The following is a 19,987-nucleotide window of genomic DNA, read 5'->3' as shown; positions in this document are numbered from 1 at the left end:
CACCTCCCACCCCCAGGCAAGCACCAAGGTCTCCGGAGAAGCCAGTGAGCAGAGTAAAGGCGGCCACCCACCTCACAGGGGCGCTATGGGGGTTTCCGTTCACTTTAGCAGCAATGTTTGGGAAGCACCCTGAGCTCCTTGGAGGAAAGGTGCTGAAAGAAAGTGGGAAACAGATAAAGACAAGAGCTGAGGACCCAACATACGAAGGGCTTTCACAAAAGACACCCTTCCCTGACCCAGCTCAGGGCGGGAAGCCCTCCCTGGGGATGCTGGTGGGCCAGGGGACCCTCTGCCCTCTGGGCAGGCCCTCAGCCCAGTGCTGGTCAGTGAGCCATGGACAGGCCAGAGGGATGACAGGGATGCATCTTGCCCACACCCCGGGCTTCCGGCTGGCATCCCCAGAAGCAGCGGCAAAGGAGGGCCTCCTGGGTGGGCAGGGAATTCTCGCAGTCCAGATGGGTGCGGAAGACTCACTTTTGATGAGGTGCGGCAGGCGGCTGGCTGAAGGGGCTCTGTCCAAAGGGTCCAGGAGCTCCAATACTGGTCCCCTGTCAGGGCACAGAGGGGACTCTCACTGCCCGCCGGCCGCACCAGTGCCCTCTGCCCAGGCCCGCCCCGGGACGAGCCACAGTCTCCGGGAAGACAGAGACTCGTGGGGTAAAGGCACCCTGCGGCACTCACTAGCCTTCCTTCCCCGCGGAAGGGCCTGACTGCAGGGGTGGCTGCTGCCCCTCCGGTGGCCGATGCGCCACGCCGCCAGTCTTGCACCACCGCACCTGCCCTGGCGTGCCGCCCTGGGGGAGGGACCAACCTGCTGGACTCTCCCGTCAACTTAGGCCGGCCCACGGCTCTCTCTGCCACTCTACGGCCCCTCTGAGGTGAGCAGTGGCCCATCTGTCCTCCATCAACACTCCCTTTCTTTATCTGCTTTGAGGCGCCTGAAACTAAAGCCAGAGTCAATGAACGCTGCCTGAGGGGCTGGCCTGAGGGGCTGGCCGCCAGGGCGAGGCCGTGGGGGTCCGGGGACAGAGCTGGGGGAGGCTGCCGCCCGGCTGCTCCTCTAGCCTGCGGGGCCGCGGCTCGGGCCTGAGCAGCGGTGGCCAGGGGAGCCCTGCGCGTCTGGGCCTGGCCCGTGTCCCTGCACCATGACCTTGCCCCTCGGCACCGGGGGAGGGGGCCGCGGCCCTTGCATCACCAGAGGACCCAGAGGCCCGGGAAGTGTGAGGTTCTGGGGGGAAGCAGGTACCTCGGACAGACAAAAGAAACCCCCGCGACTCCCGAGCCAGGCTGCAGGGCCCACGTACGTACGCCGACTTTCTCATCTATGAGGTGTCTGGCCACCTCGATCTGCGGAGGGAGCCCCCGGATGGTGAATATCCGCAGGTTGGGGTCAGTGCTGGGAGGGGGGTTCCGCTGAAGCTCCACGTGTGCTCCCGACTGCTGGTTTATGCTCTTGATGTTCTCGCCCCCTGTGGGCGGCAGGACAGACACAAGGGTAAGCGGGCAACTGTGTGGCAAACCCCAAGCTTGGAGCTCACAGAGGAGCAGGGGGAGCTTTCCACCCACCAGCGCTCGTCCTAGGAGTTGACAAGTCCTGTCCACTTATGCTTGAGAACGGTTCTAGTCAAAACTAGGGCTGTCTCACGCGTGAAACCCTGAAGCTGGTCTTGCCCTCTGAGCCAGGCTGAGGCAAGGACCCCAACAGAGAAGCCACTGGTCCCCGTCTGTGTCCTGGGCTGAGGCGCCCGACTGCAGATTTACACACAATGAGCTCAGCTGGGGAAGGCGCTCCCTCCCGCTCGGCCCTTCCCTGGCACAATGGGGGCCTTCGGCCCCGCGGGGGGTGGGGGCGGTGTCACCGCAGGGCTGGTCCCCTCCCTCCACAGGTCAAACTGACAGCCACAGGCCCAGCGACACCCAGAGCCCATCCGGCCTTTAATACCCCCATCCTGTCGCTCCTCAAGTCTCTGTCTTCACCGTGGGTGGGGGCGGGTCTAGACGGAGAGGCAGGCTGAGGATGGGGGTCACAGAGGCCTGGGTGGAGCAGGGCTAATGAAAATGTAGTTGGACTCTTTGAAAACCTGGGAGAGTCCCAGTCTCTTAATGAAATTTGCGTAACAAAAGCTCCACCGGCATTAACAATGGTTTGATTCTTCCTTTCAGATTTCACAGAACTTACAGATCCGCTCTGCTCTTTGGGGTAGGGTAAAGCCAGAATACAAGGAGAATTTGGAGCACAGGATTTTATAAAACCGGAGGAGGACAGTCTGTATAAAATCTGGAGTAGGGTACCAGGGAGCCCCAAAGGATCAAAGCGAAGACTAGAGGCCAGTCTCTGTGTCACCCCTCCCCACCCAGAGTCAAAACTAACCTCCAACTGTCATTTCATTGTAACGTGTCCACAACCCTTCCCTCCCCAGCCTGCCCCTCACCCGCACGGCTGGAAAGCCACGTGTACACAAAGCATCAAGGCGAAGGTGAGCAGGGGCCTGGCCAACAGGCTCGGCCTGCACCGGCTCATCTCACCCTGAAAGCACAAGGGGAGTCTACGAGGGCCCAGGAGTAGAGACGGGGCCTGGGTCTGCCGTTCTCCCTGAAGGCAGCGTGAGCGGCCCTCGGCATCACAGGAAGGAAACCAGGCGGCTGTGGGCATTCAGGAAAGCCTGGCTCAGCATCAGTTTGGGCAGGATGCTAGTTGGGTTTAGGGTGGTGCTCAATTTAAAAGGAAATTCATAAAAAGAGAAGCCCAGCTGACCCAAAGGCTGAATGGATGATTTTCTTGAAGATCCGCGACAGTGTAAGGACAGCGTCCCTGCATTTTCTGCCTTGAGCAAACACGTGCTCCTGGGGGCAGCGCTAGCCAAGGGTTAGGTTAGCTGTAGTCTTCAGCAGCTTTGCTCTACTTCCGGGTCTGTACAAGCCCCTCCCGGCCCCCGAACTACTGACCTTTACCCACAGGTTGTGAATTTTATCTTCTCTGCATCGTGAAAGGTAAGCAGCTTCGCTCCTAGGCAAGAGTGTTTGGGGGAGTGATGAAGAGCTAAGAATAGGTGGGAGACCCTTCTACTGCACACCCCACTTCTGCCCAGACCGCTTGGTCCCGGAGGCAAGAGCACGAAAGGGCGTGCATGCCTGGGACTGAGAACCTGCAGGCCCTGCCAGGCCCTCCTTCAGGTCAGGGACTCGGGCCTGCAGCCCTAGACTTTTCCTCGAGGCGCCGGGCGCATGCTAATACAGTGAGGAGGCACCGAAAAACTGCGAGGGGCCGGAAGGAGTTAATTTAAGTTCATCTTCCTGCAAAATGAGGTCACCAGCTTGGCACATGGTGGCTGTCTCCAGGCACATTCAGCAGCCTGCTCCATTCTTCCACCTGATGGGGGGCAGAAGCGACCCACCAGTGGCCCCCCGGCCGGACGTGAAATCGTAAAGCAATTAATCAAACCTGCTAAAAGGCCTGGCTGACAAGAGCAGGGCTGGCCACACTATCTGTCACCATTGCTGTATTTATCATGGAAATCCAGCAGGGGCCCAGGGAGGCGCAGCGTCTGTCCAAGGGCTGTCGTGGGGGGTGGGGGGTGGGGGGTGGGAGCAGGCCTGCCTGCGTGTGGCGCCCCTCACCCTGGCGCCTTTCCCAAGAAAACAGGAAGACCTCAGACTCAGCCCTTGCAGGGAGGGAGTTACAGAAAGACCCCAGCTCCTGCCCCAGTGAAATACATCCTGGCTTCCTGAGGCTGCTCCTGGAGCGGTAGGGCACAGCGTCTGTGACTGCTGCATTCTGCCGCCTCCTTCCTCTGGGGATCGCTCAGGAGGACCTTATAGAGGACAGAGGACAGAGAGGCCGTCCTGTGAGCGCCGAGGCGTCACTGACTATAAGCAACTGTCACAGCACCGGCAGCAAGGCTCCGCCAGCTTTGGAAAAGACACTTTCCGTGAAACCTTCATTGACATGACGGTTCTCGAAAAGCACAGAAAAACCTAGATCTGACTCTCGAACTCCAAGGCGTCAGCTGGACTTAACGTCATGGCAGAAGGCCAGCTGACAGTCTGGGTCACATGTCTGAATGATCGCAGCATTTGGGCAGCTAACAATGTCCACTGAACACCTCCCAGCATGAATACGCCCTGCCAGAAAATCAGAACAAACTCACGTCACTCCTCCCACCTCTGAGAGGCTAATAACCAAGTGACAGCACAGATACAGGAGATAAAACGTTTTAAAAGAGCATAAAACACACAGCGTCCGAGAGCGGGGCCCAGAACAGACTCTGGGAGACGACCGAAGGCCGGCTCGGGGGCACTGGCCACAGCAGCCTCGGCTTTCTGGGGGTGAAGATGTCCCTGGGCCGTGTTCCGTGGGATGCCAGCACCCCTCCAACAGCTACAAGATGCCTGGTGATCACAGAAATTGGGGAAACTCTGGGAGAAAATGGTATTTTTATCTTCCATATGTTGTCAAATACATACAAAAGGAATGAACTGAGAAGCAAACAGAAAGCCCGACGCTGAACAAGTCTCCTGCCAGCTCAGGGCTCTGCTTAGAGGGTGGAGAAGCCGGGCCTACTGCTTCAGGCCCCAGACCTGCTCTCAGCAGCCTTTCTTGCCAGCTCAGATGGCCCAGAAACCAGTCTGCCCTCTCCCTTGCTTTTCACTGAAGGAAGGAGCCACATTTAGCCAGTAACAAGGGCTTCTGACCCAATGTTCTCTAAAACACCTAGAAACAACTGACAAGTCAAGGTGTGTCTCCCTCCACAGGGTGTCTGTCACTTGCGGTGAACGCGCTGAAAAGATAAAGCCTTTCCCACGCGTCGTGTCAGTGCAGACCAAACACCCACATCCAGTGAGGCAAAAAGGAACGCACTCTTCGCTGGCGGAAATGATCTGAATGCTTCCTCCAAGCTCCCTGGAAGTGAGTTAATCCCCAATCAGTCCACTGACAAACACTCAGGGGCCCCTCACCTGTGCATTTCCAGCAACCCAGGCTGCTTCAACAGGCAGCCGGTCTCCCTTATATAACATCTGTTTCCACACGGTGATGAAGTACTCGCTGTGCCCTGGCTCGTGAGAAGGCCCAGGCAAGGGGGGTGCCTTGGAAGGCCGCGGCAGCCTTGCGCCTGGCCCCTTTGGTCAAGTGTAGAAAGCGGTGTGAACCTCGTGCTTCGGAGGTACTGGACGTGTGGCCTGTCTGCCTTCAGGCCAAGCTGCCAGAGGGGGAGCGCCAACCCCTCACAGCACGGCTTACCTTTGCCGATGACGAGGCCGCACTTGTCGGCCGGCACAGTGTAGGTCACCTCCTGGATGCCGCCGGGGGTCCCCACGCTCCAGTCGCCACGGCCGCGGCCTCTCCCCCTGGCCACCGCCAGGCCTCCGAAGCCGTCTCTTTCCTGGGAAGGAAGCAGAGCTCAAGTGACGTTTCTGCCGCTGCCTCCAGGATTAGTTTTCCTCTCTGGGGAGGAGGCTAAGTGACAGGATGCAATCAAAGCCACACATTAGGACCTGAGCACCTCTCCCACATTTCAGATTCTGAAGTGCTCTTTTAAAACCAGAATTAACACAAATCACAGGAACATTCACGGAGATGTGTGCAGACAAATCACATGGTTACATAAACAGCACAAACACACCCAACTAAAACAGGCAGTCAGGTATAAATTCTGAAGTCTGAAACCCAGTGCCCTGATCCCGGGAGTTTTAATCACTGGGCCCCAGTCTACAGGCATCAGGAGCTGGTTTTCTCAGTGCTGAGCCTACCAGAAGCCTGATATTAGATGCTGAAGAGCTACGTGTGGGCTTTTGAAAGTGACACGTGAGTGGCAAGCGTGACTTCGGGCCCTCCCCCGACAAGGTTGCTATAAAGAACAATTCAGACACTGCTCTGAGAATCAGAATACCTTGCAATTCCAGGTGGCGCGAGTGGTAAAGAACCTGCCTGCCAATGCAGGAGAACCAAGAGATGCTGGTTCAGTCCCTGGGGTGGGAAGGTCCCCTGGAGGAGGAAATGGCAACCCACTCCAGTATTCTTGCCTGGAAAGCCCCATGGACAGAGAAGCCTGGCGGGCTACAGCCCATGGAGGTCACAAAGAGTCGGCTAAAGCTCGGCACCTTGCAATCCAACCAGCAAAAGGAATAAAAGGATTAAAAACAAGAGCAAACCAACCAAAACTGGTTATCTCACTCCTCAAAAGACGGAGGGGAAGCCAGGCACACCCGCCCGTGTCTGGGGCTGGAGGGGCTCTCACCGTTCACCCAGCAGATAGAAGGCCCACATCCGGCGGCCAAGAGAGGAAGACCCCCTTCTCTCCAGGGGGAAGCAGCCCTTCTGGCCTCTATCCTGTGAGGCACTCAGGAGCGGCAGCCCTGAAAACCTTTTCAATGTTGATGGCAAACCCGGTGGAGCTGAGAGCTCCTTCAGGGAAGGGGCAGCTCGACAGACCCGTGACACAGTGCAGAGTAAGGGAACCGGATGCCGTCGGCCAAGAGTGAACTGAATGTCTACCTGGAATCTAGACCAGCAGGAAGCCGAACTGACGAATGCCTCCTGCGGCACTCTGCTTTTATGAGCGACAGACGACCAGCAAACAAGGTGATTTAGGGATCTACATGAGAACACACACACACAGCCGACTTGCTAAAAGGGGTACGCCTCGGGCTCTGGGAGACAAGGCTGTCTCCTCCTCATCTCACAGTTTCGCAGTTCCGGGATCATCAGTTCTTACCACGAAGAAGGATGTCAGAAAGGAATCCGTGACTGTTCTCTGAACCTGCCTCATCCTAAGAACTGCCTGGGGACTATGGGTGAAGCCCAAGCTACTCCTGGATATTCTGATTCAGGAATCTGGGGTGGGGCGGGTGTGGGGGGTGGTCCATAAATCTGTAACCTCAGCAGGTATACCCCCAGATGACTCGGGACCATGTGGGGTGTACCACCAGGTACAAACAACCTCCTTGGCTTGCTGCTGAGAAAACTATACCCAGAGGGGCTCAATGGCTAGGCTGCCAAAGGCCACATGAAAGACGGTAGAGCTGGGATGATGGCTTCTAACCTCTTGCTTCTTTCTTCAGCTCCTACTGCTCTGACTTTTCCTACAAACCTGGGGGACATGACATGACAGCCGACCACCAGCTATAGTAGCTCCCCAGAGCAGTGTGTAACACAGGGGGGAAGGTGTCACACGAGCCCGCTCTCATTCCAGAGAAATGTGAATATGAGCATGGACTGTGGTGCCTGAAGACAGCTTTAAAATCCTGGCAGATCACGAAGTGCCTTCTAAAGCTAAGAGTAGATTTGACTTGTCTTATAATAGGTGTGCCCAACTGTTCGAAACCTGGCCAGCTACACTGTGAATCCTCCAAGTAGCTTAAACAGTCAGGAACTTACTTTTGTGAAGACAATCTAGATTCTGCAATAATAAACAGGTAGAAGAATAATAAACTGGCAGGGAAAAAATAAAATGAAGGCAGTTAAAAGACAGACGGAGAGAAGCCACTGGCTATAATCCTGGAGGGAGGTAAATGACGAGAGTACTGGTTTTTAGAAATGGGACTTGAGAGGGGGGCGACTGCTCCAGGCTGCTTCTCCAGGGTGAGACAGGAGAACTCTGGAGAGCCAGACCCACCTGTGCTGTAAGAATAAGCTCGCTGATGACATGTGCTGCATGCTGGCATCGATCCGGGGGTCCCATCACCTGTGCAGCTCTCTCCGGACTAATACCGTCATCTGTGGAACAAGATGGGAGAGATGGGATTAGGAAAAGCCCTGCTTCAGAAGGAAACAAACATCAATCTGATTTGCAGTCAGTGTTCCTACCACCACTGAAGGGATGATAAGAACACACCTCTACATTTAGGACACGTTTTAGGTAGGGAAACATGTACGGCTACGTCTTTCTGCACGGTCTCTGTCAAACCTCATTACGCAATTACAGCCATTTAAAAGGGGCATCATAGAACTTCCCTGGTGGTCCAGTGGTTAGGGCTCCATGCTCCCAGTGCGGAGGGCCCAGGCTGGATCCCCGGTCAGGGAACTGGATCTCATATGCCACAACTAAGACACAGCACAGCCAGATAAATAAATGTTAAAAAAAAAAAAGTTACAGAAACTAAACTTGAAAATAGACTTGAGCTATGGCAATATTTTCCAAAGATTTTCCTCATGCGATGAGGAAAATAAAGACACTGTAGATAACTTTGCTCATAAAAGTAAATTTGTAACACTTAAAGAACTGTCCTTAAGATTTTTTTTTTTGGCCATGCCACGGGGCTTTGTGTGATCTTAGTTCCCTGACCAGGGATAGAACCTGGGACCCCCTGCACAGAGCCTTAACCACTAGACCACCAGGGAAGGCCAAGATTTTTTTTTAAATGGTTTTATCTTTAATGTTATGAAATAAAAAATAAGGTGTTTGCTTTTAAATCTTTAATTGGCAAATTAAAAGCTGGAAATGCTAATGTTGAACCCCACTCCCTTAACTTTTACTGGTCTAAAGAAAAAAAGAAAAAGGCCTGGACACTCCTGGGCTAGCGTGTTCTGGTACATGAAGGGTGACCCTGCCAGCAAATCCACAGAAAGAAATGAGGGCCGGAGGAGAAACTGGATTGGAAATCTGGTAACAGAACGTTGCTAACGAGAGAAAAGGTGAGAGAGAGAGCAAAGAACACACAGCGGGCTAACAAAACAAAGTCCTTGTTCTGTGAGGTGTTCTCTACTTCTTCATAATGCTGAAGATTTCGAGAATCATCAAAACCAACCTGGTTTGAACTGAATTCTCACACCGGCATCGTTCTGGATCTTTTTGATCATTTCCCCGTTTCTTCCTATTACAATCCCGACAGCAAACCTAGGCACAGACACCTGAGCACAGAGAAACAAAACCTCATCAGCATTTCCTTGCAAACCTGTCTTTTCTGCAAGTCTGGTGTAAGTGTGTATGCATACCATTTTTATTACAACATATTCCTGGAAATGATACATAAAGCATATTTTTTTTCCTCTTAGGAAAAATGTTGTGGTTGATGACTGTATTCCTGTCCATTAAATGCATCTAGCAGGTATGAGACTTGATCAAAAATAGTTACAAAAATGAAGTAAAGCAAGAATAAACCTGATAAAGAGTTTAAAAAATATTTAAGATTAAAACTTTATCTTCCAAATTCTATGAAATAAGCATAAATGCACCACACACATTGGTACATGGTCCTTCACTCTTTTGTGGTAACACACGTAACACAGTGCTTATCACCTTAACCGATGTAAACGCGGCGTTTCAATGGCACTAAACCCCATCACAGTGTCCGACGCCTATGCCCCAAGCCTTTTCATCACCCCAATAAGCAGTCAGTATCTGTGAAACCACACTGCCCTGGTAACCTCTATTCTATTTTCTGTCTCTCTGCCTAGTCTAACGCTTCATGTAGGTGGAACCATATGATATCTGACCTTCTGCATTTGGGCTGAGTTTATCAAGCATCATGTTTGCAAGATCCACTCATGCTGTAGCAACATCAAGGATATATTACAATCCCATTCCACCTCATCAGCAAAATAGGTTTAGCGGTTAGATACCATCACAACACAGGTCACCGCGAAAACCTGGACTTTGGTCTTTATCTGGGCAGTGGGGTAAGCTTTGAAGCACAACCCCAAGCCAGGGGGAAAGACCCCAGTCCCTGAAATGCACGCAGCTGGCATCCCTCACTACACCTGACACTCGTTCCATACACCCCCAGGGAAGCAAGCATACTTGTCGGGTTTTGCAGATGAGATAGGCGTTAAATAACTTGCTCAAGGTTGAATGCTAATAGAACATGACCTTCAACCTTAAGCTTGCCTACTAACCTGTAACTCAAGCATACCTCTATACTGCCTCCTCCCATTCGAGAGCTGAAATCACCGCGCACACCTCGAAAGTCAGCTTGGTCTTTCTCTCGGATGATTTCTAAGACCATTTCTCTCGCTTGCTGCATAAACACAGATAAAAGGCATTAAGGAAAACAATCCTGAAAAAACACATGACCCCAGGTGAAAGATTAAACCCTCTTACGCTAGGCTCAAAGCCTCAGAAGGTGCTCAGCTGTGGGAAAACTCACTGTGTTGTATGATTATTACTGTTACCTGGGACAGGGGCAGGCTGCTGCCGAGCAGCATGGCGTGCATATAAAATCTCAAGTGTCCACACAGACAAGGGTTCACTGTCTGCTACAGCCGCAAGTGGGTCAGCACACTTGGGCTGGGTCAGAACTCGATTACGGTTGTCCCACTATGTTCCAGTATGCCATCTCTTTCTTGTGGGGAGAGGGTGTATCCGAGAGCTCTGACTGTGGGGTAGCTTTCTCAGCAGAGAAGTTCTGGGGAGGTCAAGGGAAGAGGTCAGCCTGGGAGCCTGCAAATACCTGCCGGCTCGCAGAGCTCGAGTGTCTCTTCCCAACTGGCAAGCCCACGCCCCACACCTGACCATCTCTAAGGCACATCCAGGGTCCTCTCCCCGCGGAGGTCCCTAAGTCAGTCCATCCCACCCGGGCCAGCACCAGTCCCAGAGGAGCTGGGGCGAAGGAGCAACCACATGTAACAAGTCAAGGTCTTGTGGGAACCCAGAAAGGATCAGAGTTCTGAAAAAATCAAATCAAACAACAAGAAAAACCAAAACAGCAATGTCCGAGGACATTTGGAGAAATCGAAATACGGACTGACTGTAAGATGATGTCATGGTACTACTATTATTTTCCTAGGCCGCTTTATAATAAAAAAGGACGCTTTATTCTTAGAAGATACATACTGCAGGATTTAGAGGTAAAATGTCATATGCGTGTGCTCAGTTGCGTCTGACTCTTGGCAACCCCATGGACTTGTAGCCTGCCAGGCTCCTCTCTCCATGGAATTTTTTAGGCAAGAATATTGGAACTGGGGTGCCATCTTTCGTCTCTAGAGGATCTTCCCAACCCAGGGGTTGAACCCTCATCTCGTGCGTTGGTGGGGGGGTTCTTTACCACTGAGCCACCTGGGAAGCCCAGAAAAGTTACATGGTACCTGCCATTTACTCACAAATGGTAAAGCAAAAAAATAAAAAATACACACACACACACATAAATGGTATAAGCAGGTTGAGGGTGTTCAGATGTTGATTACACCATCTTTTCAACTTTTATATTTGCAGTTTTTCATAATAAAAAATTTGGAAAATTAAAAAAAAAAACCAAACCCAAAGAACAGTTTACCCTAAATACAGCAGACAGCTTCTCCCAAATAAAAAAATAAAGTTTTAAAATTAAAAAATAAATACTAAAAACTTTCCATTATAATAATTTTCCTGCAAATTCATCAATGAAATAAGCTCTCTGCCCAGGTATCTTTTCTACAAAAGACAAAAGCCAAATGTTCCACTAGCGAAGGAAAGAGTGGAGGTTTTCTGGGAGGTGGCTTTTCTCCTGTCCAGCCAGTTCTTCCCTCCATCCAAAGAGCTCTACGACGCACAGCAGTGGAGGCCACAGGCTGGACTGGATGAGCCAAGTGCAGAAGGGTTAGATACAGTCCTTCTACATTTAAAGAGGCTGGAAACTCTGGGGGACCTGACGGGGCTGAGTGAAGGGAGGGCGTGAAGGGCCGTGTTGCTGACCGGAACCTAAGCAGAGCAGCCACCATAATCACCTCAATCCTGTTTTCAAATCATTGTTTTATATGAAGACCTTGACCAGAAAAAAGTATTATCAGATGATATCTACCAGGGACTATCATCTGAGCTCAGCTGAATGACCATGTTAAGAACTAGGGGAAACCTTTTGTCAGAGACTGGTAGCCTTGGCCAGCTCGAAGCCCCAGAGCCCCTACAGAGGAGAGCTGTTGCTGCCAGGCTGGCTCTCCAAGATGTATTGCTCTGGAGAGATTCAAAGTGCAGTGAAGGCTGGCAGAAAAATGAGCGTTCATGTCTCTCGGGGACAGACGCGCGCCCACGCCCACTCCTGCCAACAGTCACAGAGCTGGAGGGCAGAGCCCCTGGGTGACTGAGACCTGAGCCCCTGCCCGCTTTCAGCACTGGGGGCGATCCTCGGAGGCACATGGGGCGCCTGCGATGATGGCATGCACGTGCCTTCCGTGGTCCAGGCATCTTTTTAGTCACCTCCCACCTCAGCCAGCTGTCTTATTGAAATGGGTTGAGGGAACAAATAAAAGCCACAGGGAGCCTGCACCTGAGCTGACTACAGGTCAGCACCAGAAACTGCATCGGATCAGAGTTGCCTCAGCCAACAAAACTGTCTGTGCTGTGGACAAGCTCTGTGCATGCGTTGCCCCTGCCGCAGCCTCCATGGACGGGCTGGCTCTGAGCACTTGAAACACGGCCTGTGTAAATAAAGGACTCATTTTTTATTTAATATGAACGATTCCAACAGCCACATGTGTCCAGCAGCCCTGGTACAGGGCAGAATGACCCAGTTCTCTTCACCCTCAAACTTGGAGTGAGAACATAGCTTACCTTAAATCAAGGACCACCCCCCTTATGATTTCCCAAATGACAAAAACACAACAAGCATACCACCAAGTGATGCCACCACACCTGGGACCTGCCTGACCCACGGTTTCTCTCCTACCTGAACTTTAAACGGGTCTCCGGTGATGCGAAGGGGCTTGTCTGCTCCTGTGGGCAATGGGCCGTCCTGAATCATGACCATCTTCACACCGGTCCGCTCCTGTGGGGGCACATGGGTCCTCAGCAGAAAGCCTTCTGCCTCCGAGAACTGGGCTCTGAGACAGCACATAAGCCACAACTCCGACCTGCAACTTCAAAGGCCCTGAGCCCTGAAATAAGAGCTTGTTCCTAACGAAATCTGGCAGCAAAACGAACTCAAACTCACGGAAGCATCCTTCTAGTCCTCCTCTCAGTGACTGTGACTATGCTCAGCCGTGGAAATCTCTATCTGATTACGCGGTGCAGCCCTGGAACTTGCTGGGGGTGTTAAATCCTAAAGCACGCCTGGCCCCACATGTCTCAGATGAGGGAATCTGGAGCTCAGAGCAGTTCATGAAGCATTTACGCAGTAGTGGGCACCTCGCTCAGGGTCCCACATAAATAAAGATAACGGGTACTACTTCAGTTCACGACAACAGTGAGGGCAGCGCCTCCCTGCTCTTACAGACGAGGACCCTGAGCCTTAGCAAAGTACACGGCTGCACCTATGGCCTGACAGCTGATGAGCAGGAGTGCTGCCAGCTCTGGACACAGGGTCTTCATCTGAGTCTCTACAGGGCTTCACTGCCACAGTGGGTGCTGCCTGTTCCGGGGGACCCCAGGCCTTGGTGTCACAGCTGGCATCAAGCCTGGCCACAGTAAATGTTCAGAAGTGTGGAAGCCCCTGGGCAGAGGTTCGGGGGGAGCCCTGCGCCGTGATGCACAGCCAGCCCAGCTCGGGCAAGCCAGAGCCATGACCAAACCTCCCGAGCTGGGAAGACGAAGGAAGTGGAGGCCTGCTGAAGTGCTGCTTGGCCGGGGGTCATGCACCTGCAACTGCTTTATCGTCTCCCCGCCTTTGCCGATGACCAGACCCACTTTCGACGCTGGGATGGGAATCTCCTGGACCGTGCTGTTGCCGTCAACATCATTGTGAAAGCCGGGTCCGTTCCGACAGCGGTCCACGATCTGCCCCAGGAGCCGTTTGGCTTGTCTTTGGGAGGGAGAAGAACCACAAGAGAACCAGTGGTTAAGTGAACGCTCCGGGCGCCCAGGAAGGGACAAACAGCACCCAGGAAACACAAGAAGGGGTCAAGGCTGCCCTCCAGCCAACTCCAGCTGTTGCCCCCACTACCCGGGAGGGCTCTGCCATCCGCCAGGCTACTGGGCTGAAGTTGAAAGCAACACGCACCACAAGAGCAACGTCCCGCCACAGCCCCTCCACGTCTGCCCTCCGCTTGCCCTCGTGTCTCGTGTGCATGCCACACACACGCCTGTCTCCTATTCGAATGTCAGCGGCCTTGGTGGCAGAGCCTACCTTTGATCCCCCTGCGTCTCTCTGCGCCCCAGTCCAGCACAACCCTCCTCACAGAGCACACGCTCAACGGACGGTGGTTAAATAAGGGCAGAGGAGAAAGCAAGGAGAAAGACAGGATGAAAGAAAGAAAGCAAGGGTTAGTAGTCGTCATCTGAATCCTCAAACTCGGAATTTCTTCTCCATAACCAACCAGACTGCTTGGGTGACTTTTCAGCTAGGGCTAGGAGTCACTAGCTCAGTTTCAAGGGTGGGGAAGAAAAGGAGGCAGGGCCTTGGTGCAACTGCATGGCCATGTACACCTTCTTGGGGCTTTTTCGATGGTCAAAAGCCTGCATTCCCCTGGAATTTTATGCTGATGTACCTGGAGACGGGGGGAGGAAAATTGTACTGGTGAAGTAGTACAACCCAGCCTACTGAGGTCCTCTGTCGGGCCAACCTCCTTTTCTGCACCAGAATCTCCCCTGGCTGTTATTTGCAGTGTTTGTTCTTTGAATCACCACGTATGATCTATTTTGTGGTTCCTTTAATAGCTACTGAACAGGCTGGCTGGACTGTGCACTGAAGCAAAAAAAAAAAAAGGTTTTCTACTCAAGTTATAACCCTGCTGCCTTGACTGCTTGGGCAGAACAGGAAGCAGGAATGTTTAGAAGAGGAGGAAGAAGGCGAACAGCAGGAAATGGATGCTGCCCGCTGCAGTCCTGAGCCTCTGTGTAGAGCCAGCCGTGGGCATCTTCTCAGTTACAGCAGCCTTTTAGTATTTTGCCTGTGCACTAGATTGACCTGCGTTGGAAGAAAAACGCCTGGACTCCAGCAAAAGCGTCCTGCCTGCCTCTAATGCACACCTGCCAGTGGTGTTTATTCTGGTTCACTGCTTGCGATGTTACAGCAGAACAAGAGAATTTAAACTCATCTAGACTCCCTGAGAAAGGGAAACAATAAAACAGCCCTACCTACTGAGCCAGACATAATCTCGGCACCCCTGTCCCCCGACGCGACGCTGCTTGGTAGATGGAAAGAGGAGACGGAGCAGACTTGGGGTGAGCACCTCCCCCTTCCCAGGAGGTTCTGGGACTTAGGAGGCTCGCATGTGGTACAGGCCTCTGGGCATGCATGTACGAGAGTGAGGCTTGTCCCAAGGCTGCTCTAAGGGCCCCAAGAGGCAAAACACCCTCTGGTTGGTCCACAGGGCCCTCTGAGTGGGGCAATGGCCACCAAGAGAATAGACTCATTGGGTTCACAGATAGCAGAAGGGCGACGGGACCAGCCCCAGGCAAGAGACGTGATGCCAGGCTTCTCAACGCTTCCCAAAGTGAGAGAGGCTTAACTGATCCAAACCTGCTCAGGTAAAGGAGGTTATTAACAAGGAAGAAGTGAGTTAATGAGAGCATTCAGGCAGGGTGAACGGACACTCTGGAGGACCTGCTTTAGGAAGCAGGTGTTATGACAGCTGTGAGAAATTCTGTAGGGTTTGAAAAAAAATCGGTGATACCTTATGTGTTTAAAATAACAGAACAACTCCCCTGGCGTGGCAGCCTCCCAGATCCTTCCCTGAGGAAGCATCTGTGTTTCGCAGCCAGACTGCAGTACAGATCGACAGTATTCAGTAACAATTCTGCCCTTCCATTTCTCCCCGGCTGGGGACGGAGGAAGAAGAGTGAAAAGGAGAAAGTAAATAAAATAAACTTACTCAATACTTTCTGGGGTTCCGGTAAGTACACAGGGCCTCTCTGGAATCCCAGAACTCTCTACAAGAAGAATCAAGAAGACGAGGTGTGTTGGTGGGCATCAGGCAACCGTGCGCCTTTGCCTCTGTGCAGAGACTGTCTCTCGGGCTGGTTCCTACACCAGCCCCACAGAAGCCCCGGCTCCCAGAAAAACAGTCTGCTCCTGCTTGCGGAGAGAATATGAAGCTAGGAGCTCCAGCCTGGATTCTCCAAATAAAAACAAGTCCTGCAGGGGGCAGTGGGAAGGACACAGCCGTGGGCTCTGTGTTGGTCCCAATTACCAGCCTCAGCTTCGTACCTGCCCCATGAGTGTGCTAGTAAGTGCCAGAGTCACTGAACCCACTGCTCCTCAGTTTGTCCACCTGCAGGGAAGTTTAAAGGGTACCTGCCGGCAGCTCTGAGGCACACTCGTGTGGGGTTTAATGGTATGCATGTCAGAGTTATTACCAGTAATCGCACAAATATTACAAGGGAACAGTGACATCCAAGCGGAATTGGTGCTGGGCCATTTGATGAGGGGAAAAAAAACCTTACTTTGCAACACCACACAGGACCCTTATTCTGTTCCTAAAATAAAAACTGCCTCGGGAGAGGGGTTCGAGGGGGAGGGGACATGTGTACATCTATGGCTGATCCATGGTGATGGATGGCAGAAACCAACACAACATTGTAAAGCAGTTTTCCTCCAATTAAAAACAAACAGACAACAACAACAAAAACCTGCCTCTGAAAATTCATATTCAAAAAATGAAAGACAAATGGCTAACAGCAGCAACTGCCCTCGAGACACGGTAGAAGTATCTTTTAAAATAACAAACATGTCCGTCGTCAAATGTCCTCTAAATCCTGTCCTCTGCTGTGGAAAGTGGTCGAACTCAGATGATGAAATTATAAATCAAAGTAACAACTCTTCTTCCTGTTTGTGTCTCTCCATCTCACGTGGGGAAGGTCCTGAGCTGAGCTTCACACGTGCTCACAGAGCCAGAGCCTCTGGCCGGCCCCTTTCCACGAAGGGCAGGGACCATCGACTCCAGGGCAGTGGTGAGCAGACCCCCGCAGTGAGCCCAGAGCCACAGCAGCACTCCCCCAGGCCCCACTCTGCCTGGCATCACATTCTGGTGCAGAAAACAGAGGTCCGGGACCAGCAGGTGCTCGGGAGGGACCACACTGGGCCCAGAGCCGCAGAGGGTCTGTCTCCCCAGACGCCAGATGGGCGGCTTCGCCGGGACCTGCTTCTGCTCTGGTTTTTCTGGTTCTCACCTGGGAGGCCAGCTCCACTGCAGGGAAAACAGCCATCGCGTATACTTACCAAGCCCCTATAGGCTCCTAAGCAACAGGCAGAGGTACTACATCTGACTTTATAATGAAGTCTGGTTTTTACCACACTGAGATCTATGAAAAAAGCAGCCCTTACCTGACGCAATCTGAATTTTGCAACCAGATTCTGCTTGAATCCGTGAGATCTGCTCACCTCCCCGGCCGATAACTGAAACAAATGAAACCGGGTGAGGATGCACCCCTTACTCCACAGTTAACCCTGCACGGACGACTTCATTAACTCAACAAACATTTATACTCGGCTCGCGGCACAGCAAACCAGCGAGCCACAGGACTTGTGCGTGAAACACAGCAGACAAGACAGGTACCCCAGCTGACGTCAGTGGGGAGCCCACGGCCCAGCACCCCGCGTGGAGCCCGCTTCGGGGCTCCGGAGAAAGCAGTGTGCAAAGCACTGTACTACACGTGACAGACACGCGAAGGGGATTACAGGGAACACGAGGGACAGGAATCAGGGAAAGAGGAAATGACGTGGGTACTTACTAAATCCAACCATTTTATCAGGCACTTTGAATTCTTCTGTTATTACTGCCCTAAAAACAACAGAGAACATTTTGGAAAAATACATAGAATAAAGAATTCTGCAATCATTTTCGGCTCCCCAAACTTCCCATATTGGCAATCTTAAGAGGATAGAGGTGTCAAATAAATCATGCCAACATGGCCAACAAGTCTACAACCATCTGCAAAGGCGGTCCCCCTAAAGACCCTTTTGATCAATCACTTCTTGCAAAGACCCAAGCCTCCCCTTTCCCTATGTCAGAGCAAAAAACCTCTTTCATGAAACCATCAGCTCCACTAACAACTGACTTTTCTTTCTACAGTTACCCTCAGCAATGCTGAACACCTGAAGGTCCTCTGAGGCGTGGGGTGTGCTTAGCCTTCGATTCTGGTCTCCCAGATGAAGAGAGACAGCTACTTGTCAACAGTCCTTGTTTCCCCATCTTTTTACTGCTTTCTGGCCACCCTCTAATTTATCTGCCTCTTGGGATGAGACGTCCCAAATGGAACCAGTGTCCTGCTGAGGCCTAACTGGTGCTGACCAGTACAGAATGATTACCTTGCTTATTCCGCAAGGGACTTCTGTTAAATGCTACCCCATCCATTATGTGCCTTTAAAAAAAAAAACAACAACCGCTGCACTGGTTCTTTCAAACAACTCTTCGAATTTTGCCATATAGTGTGTTGTGGACAATATCCAATTTGCCCAACACCCCAGAAAGCAATTAAATCTAAACATTTACCTTAGGAGGAAAACTAAATGCAAGTAGTTTAAAAGAAAAAAAAAAAAGCCAGCACTTTCAAACCTCCCTCACACAGCTGGATCTTTACCCATCACGTAAAGCACGGGATCCAGTGCGTGTGCTCAGGGAAAGCACAGCACTTAGAGACGCAGCGGCATGAACAGCGCCGCCGCTGCAGCCCACCGGCTTCTCGTGCCTTCATCCTCATGCTACACATGCACGAGGGTTCTCTACATCTCTGGGGACACGTGAATCCTGGCTTCCTCAGCAGTAAGACTGTAAACGCCAATGCCAGGCCTCAGCTGGCCTGAAGGGTCTACTGGACGAGAGACCCAGGGCCCTGCTGGGACGTCCCCTGGTGGTGGTGAAGGGTAACCATGCTCCCGGATGCGAAGCCACCAGGCCGCTGCCTGCGCACGCAGCACAGAGCTGTCTACTCTTGGGAGACAGTCCTGGGGAATGTCCTAGAAGGTGTTCAGCACCAGCCCCACTCAAAAACTCAGGCAGCTCCTCGGCTCGCAGAACAATTTTAGCAGACTCTCTCTGAGGGAAAAATGTAGTTAAGATGAGCTGCCCTGGGCTTTCGGGAAGACAAGGCCTTATTACAAACCCAACGCTGAAACTGCTCTAAGGTACAAAGTAAAGTAAAGCTTTGCAAAGTAAAATCCTGACGAACTATGGCTTTATAGGAAAGTTGTGATCCTAACACAACCTCAGTTACATGACTGTATTTCAATTCATTAAAAAAAAAAAAAAAAACAAGCAAACGAAGCAAATAAAGAAACAACAAAAAAGTCACTGGGATAGTGCCTGGTGATGTCTAGAAACTCCCAATATGCAGAGAATAAAGAGGCTCTTAACTGTATCACTAGGGCTGAAGGTTAAGGATAATATGCTATAGTAACAACATGCAGCATACAATTTCACCCCTTAGGGAAGGGAAGCCCTCCCCTGTGGTTTTCCTGTATATTTTGTTCTTTTAGAAGGGTAACATTGTGACCACAAATATCCTGTCTTACAGATTGGCCTTTTTAAAGCCCAGAGGTCTCTGTATCTCTCTAAATCCTCAACGTTGATGGGAAGGTGGTCGGGGGAAACTGAGGAAGGGAAATCAACGGGGCACCCATCCAAGGTTCTGGGGTGAGGCTTCTGACTAGTGCGGGGGGGGGGGCACCCAGACTCCCACATCCTGGGCCCTGACTCCCGGAGCAACATGAGCTTCATCTTGGGAAAGCCTAGTCAAGTCACACTTCTTTAGCATGGCTTTTTTCAAGCAAAGAGGTGAATGATTCACAGAACACGGGGAAAACCATCAAATCAGGAGGATAATTTTCACATTCTCTACTTTTAAATTCAACATATGTGGGCAGAAAGAACAGCTCCAACATCCCAGAAGTCTTTTAAGTTCAGTTTTACAATAATGGTTGATTTTTAATACCAAGTATCAGTTTATCCCTTCAGCTTACACTGTCTTGGAAAGGGCTACAAAAAAAGTTGAGTCTTAAAAAGAAATCTAGCCCATGGTTTTTCACACTCTCAACCTCTGACTTTCTAACACTCTAGTACAGATGGTGGATCAATAAACAATTAGAAATGATCAATAAATAATAAAACATAACCCACCGCTTACCTTTGATGTACCAAGGCCCCTAACTGGTTACCTACTGTGGCAAAGAGAAAGAGAAAAGAAAAATCAAAGCATTAGCACGG

General features: G+C 51.7%; 1 protein-coding gene across 3 annotated transcripts in view; it reads right to left on the bottom strand.

Annotated features, from left to right (window-relative positions):
• Nucleotides 1-19,987, bottom strand: part of FUBP3 (far upstream element binding protein 3) — a 49,623-nt gene that overhangs the window by 6,378 nt on the left and 23,258 nt on the right. For 2 of the 3 annotated variants that reach the window (XM_019971024.2, XM_070799428.1), the window contains 13 exons: nt 19,908-19,941; nt 17,517-17,566; nt 17,110-17,181; nt 15,659-15,716; nt 13,485-13,647; nt 12,577-12,675; nt 9,850-9,954; nt 8,746-8,848; nt 7,614-7,714; nt 5,240-5,381; nt 1,309-1,469; nt 475-548; nt 72-152 (listed from right to left, as the gene is read on the bottom strand). In XM_019971024.2, the coding sequence (XP_019826583.1) occupies nt 72-152; nt 475-548; nt 1,309-1,469; nt 5,240-5,381; nt 7,614-7,714; nt 8,746-8,848; nt 9,850-9,954; nt 12,577-12,675; nt 13,485-13,647; nt 15,659-15,716; nt 17,110-17,181; nt 17,517-17,566; nt 19,908-19,941 (1,243 nt within the window). The remainder of the gene's footprint in view (nt 1-71; nt 153-474; nt 549-1,308; nt 1,470-5,239; nt 5,382-7,613; nt 7,715-8,745; nt 8,849-9,849; nt 9,955-12,576; nt 12,676-13,484; nt 13,648-15,658; nt 15,717-17,109; nt 17,182-17,516; nt 17,567-19,907; nt 19,942-19,987) is intronic. The other variant, XM_019971025.2, reaches the window with a different exon arrangement.

Source organism: Bos indicus, chromosome 11 (genome assembly GCF_029378745.1).
Source record: "Bos indicus isolate NIAB-ARS_2022 breed Sahiwal x Tharparkar chromosome 11, NIAB-ARS_B.indTharparkar_mat_pri_1.0, whole genome shotgun sequence".
NCBI classification, from domain to species: Eukaryota; Metazoa; Chordata; class Mammalia; order Artiodactyla; family Bovidae; genus Bos; species Bos indicus.
Note: the sequence above shows the minus strand (reverse complement) of the source record. Positions and strands in the feature narration are given on the sequence as shown.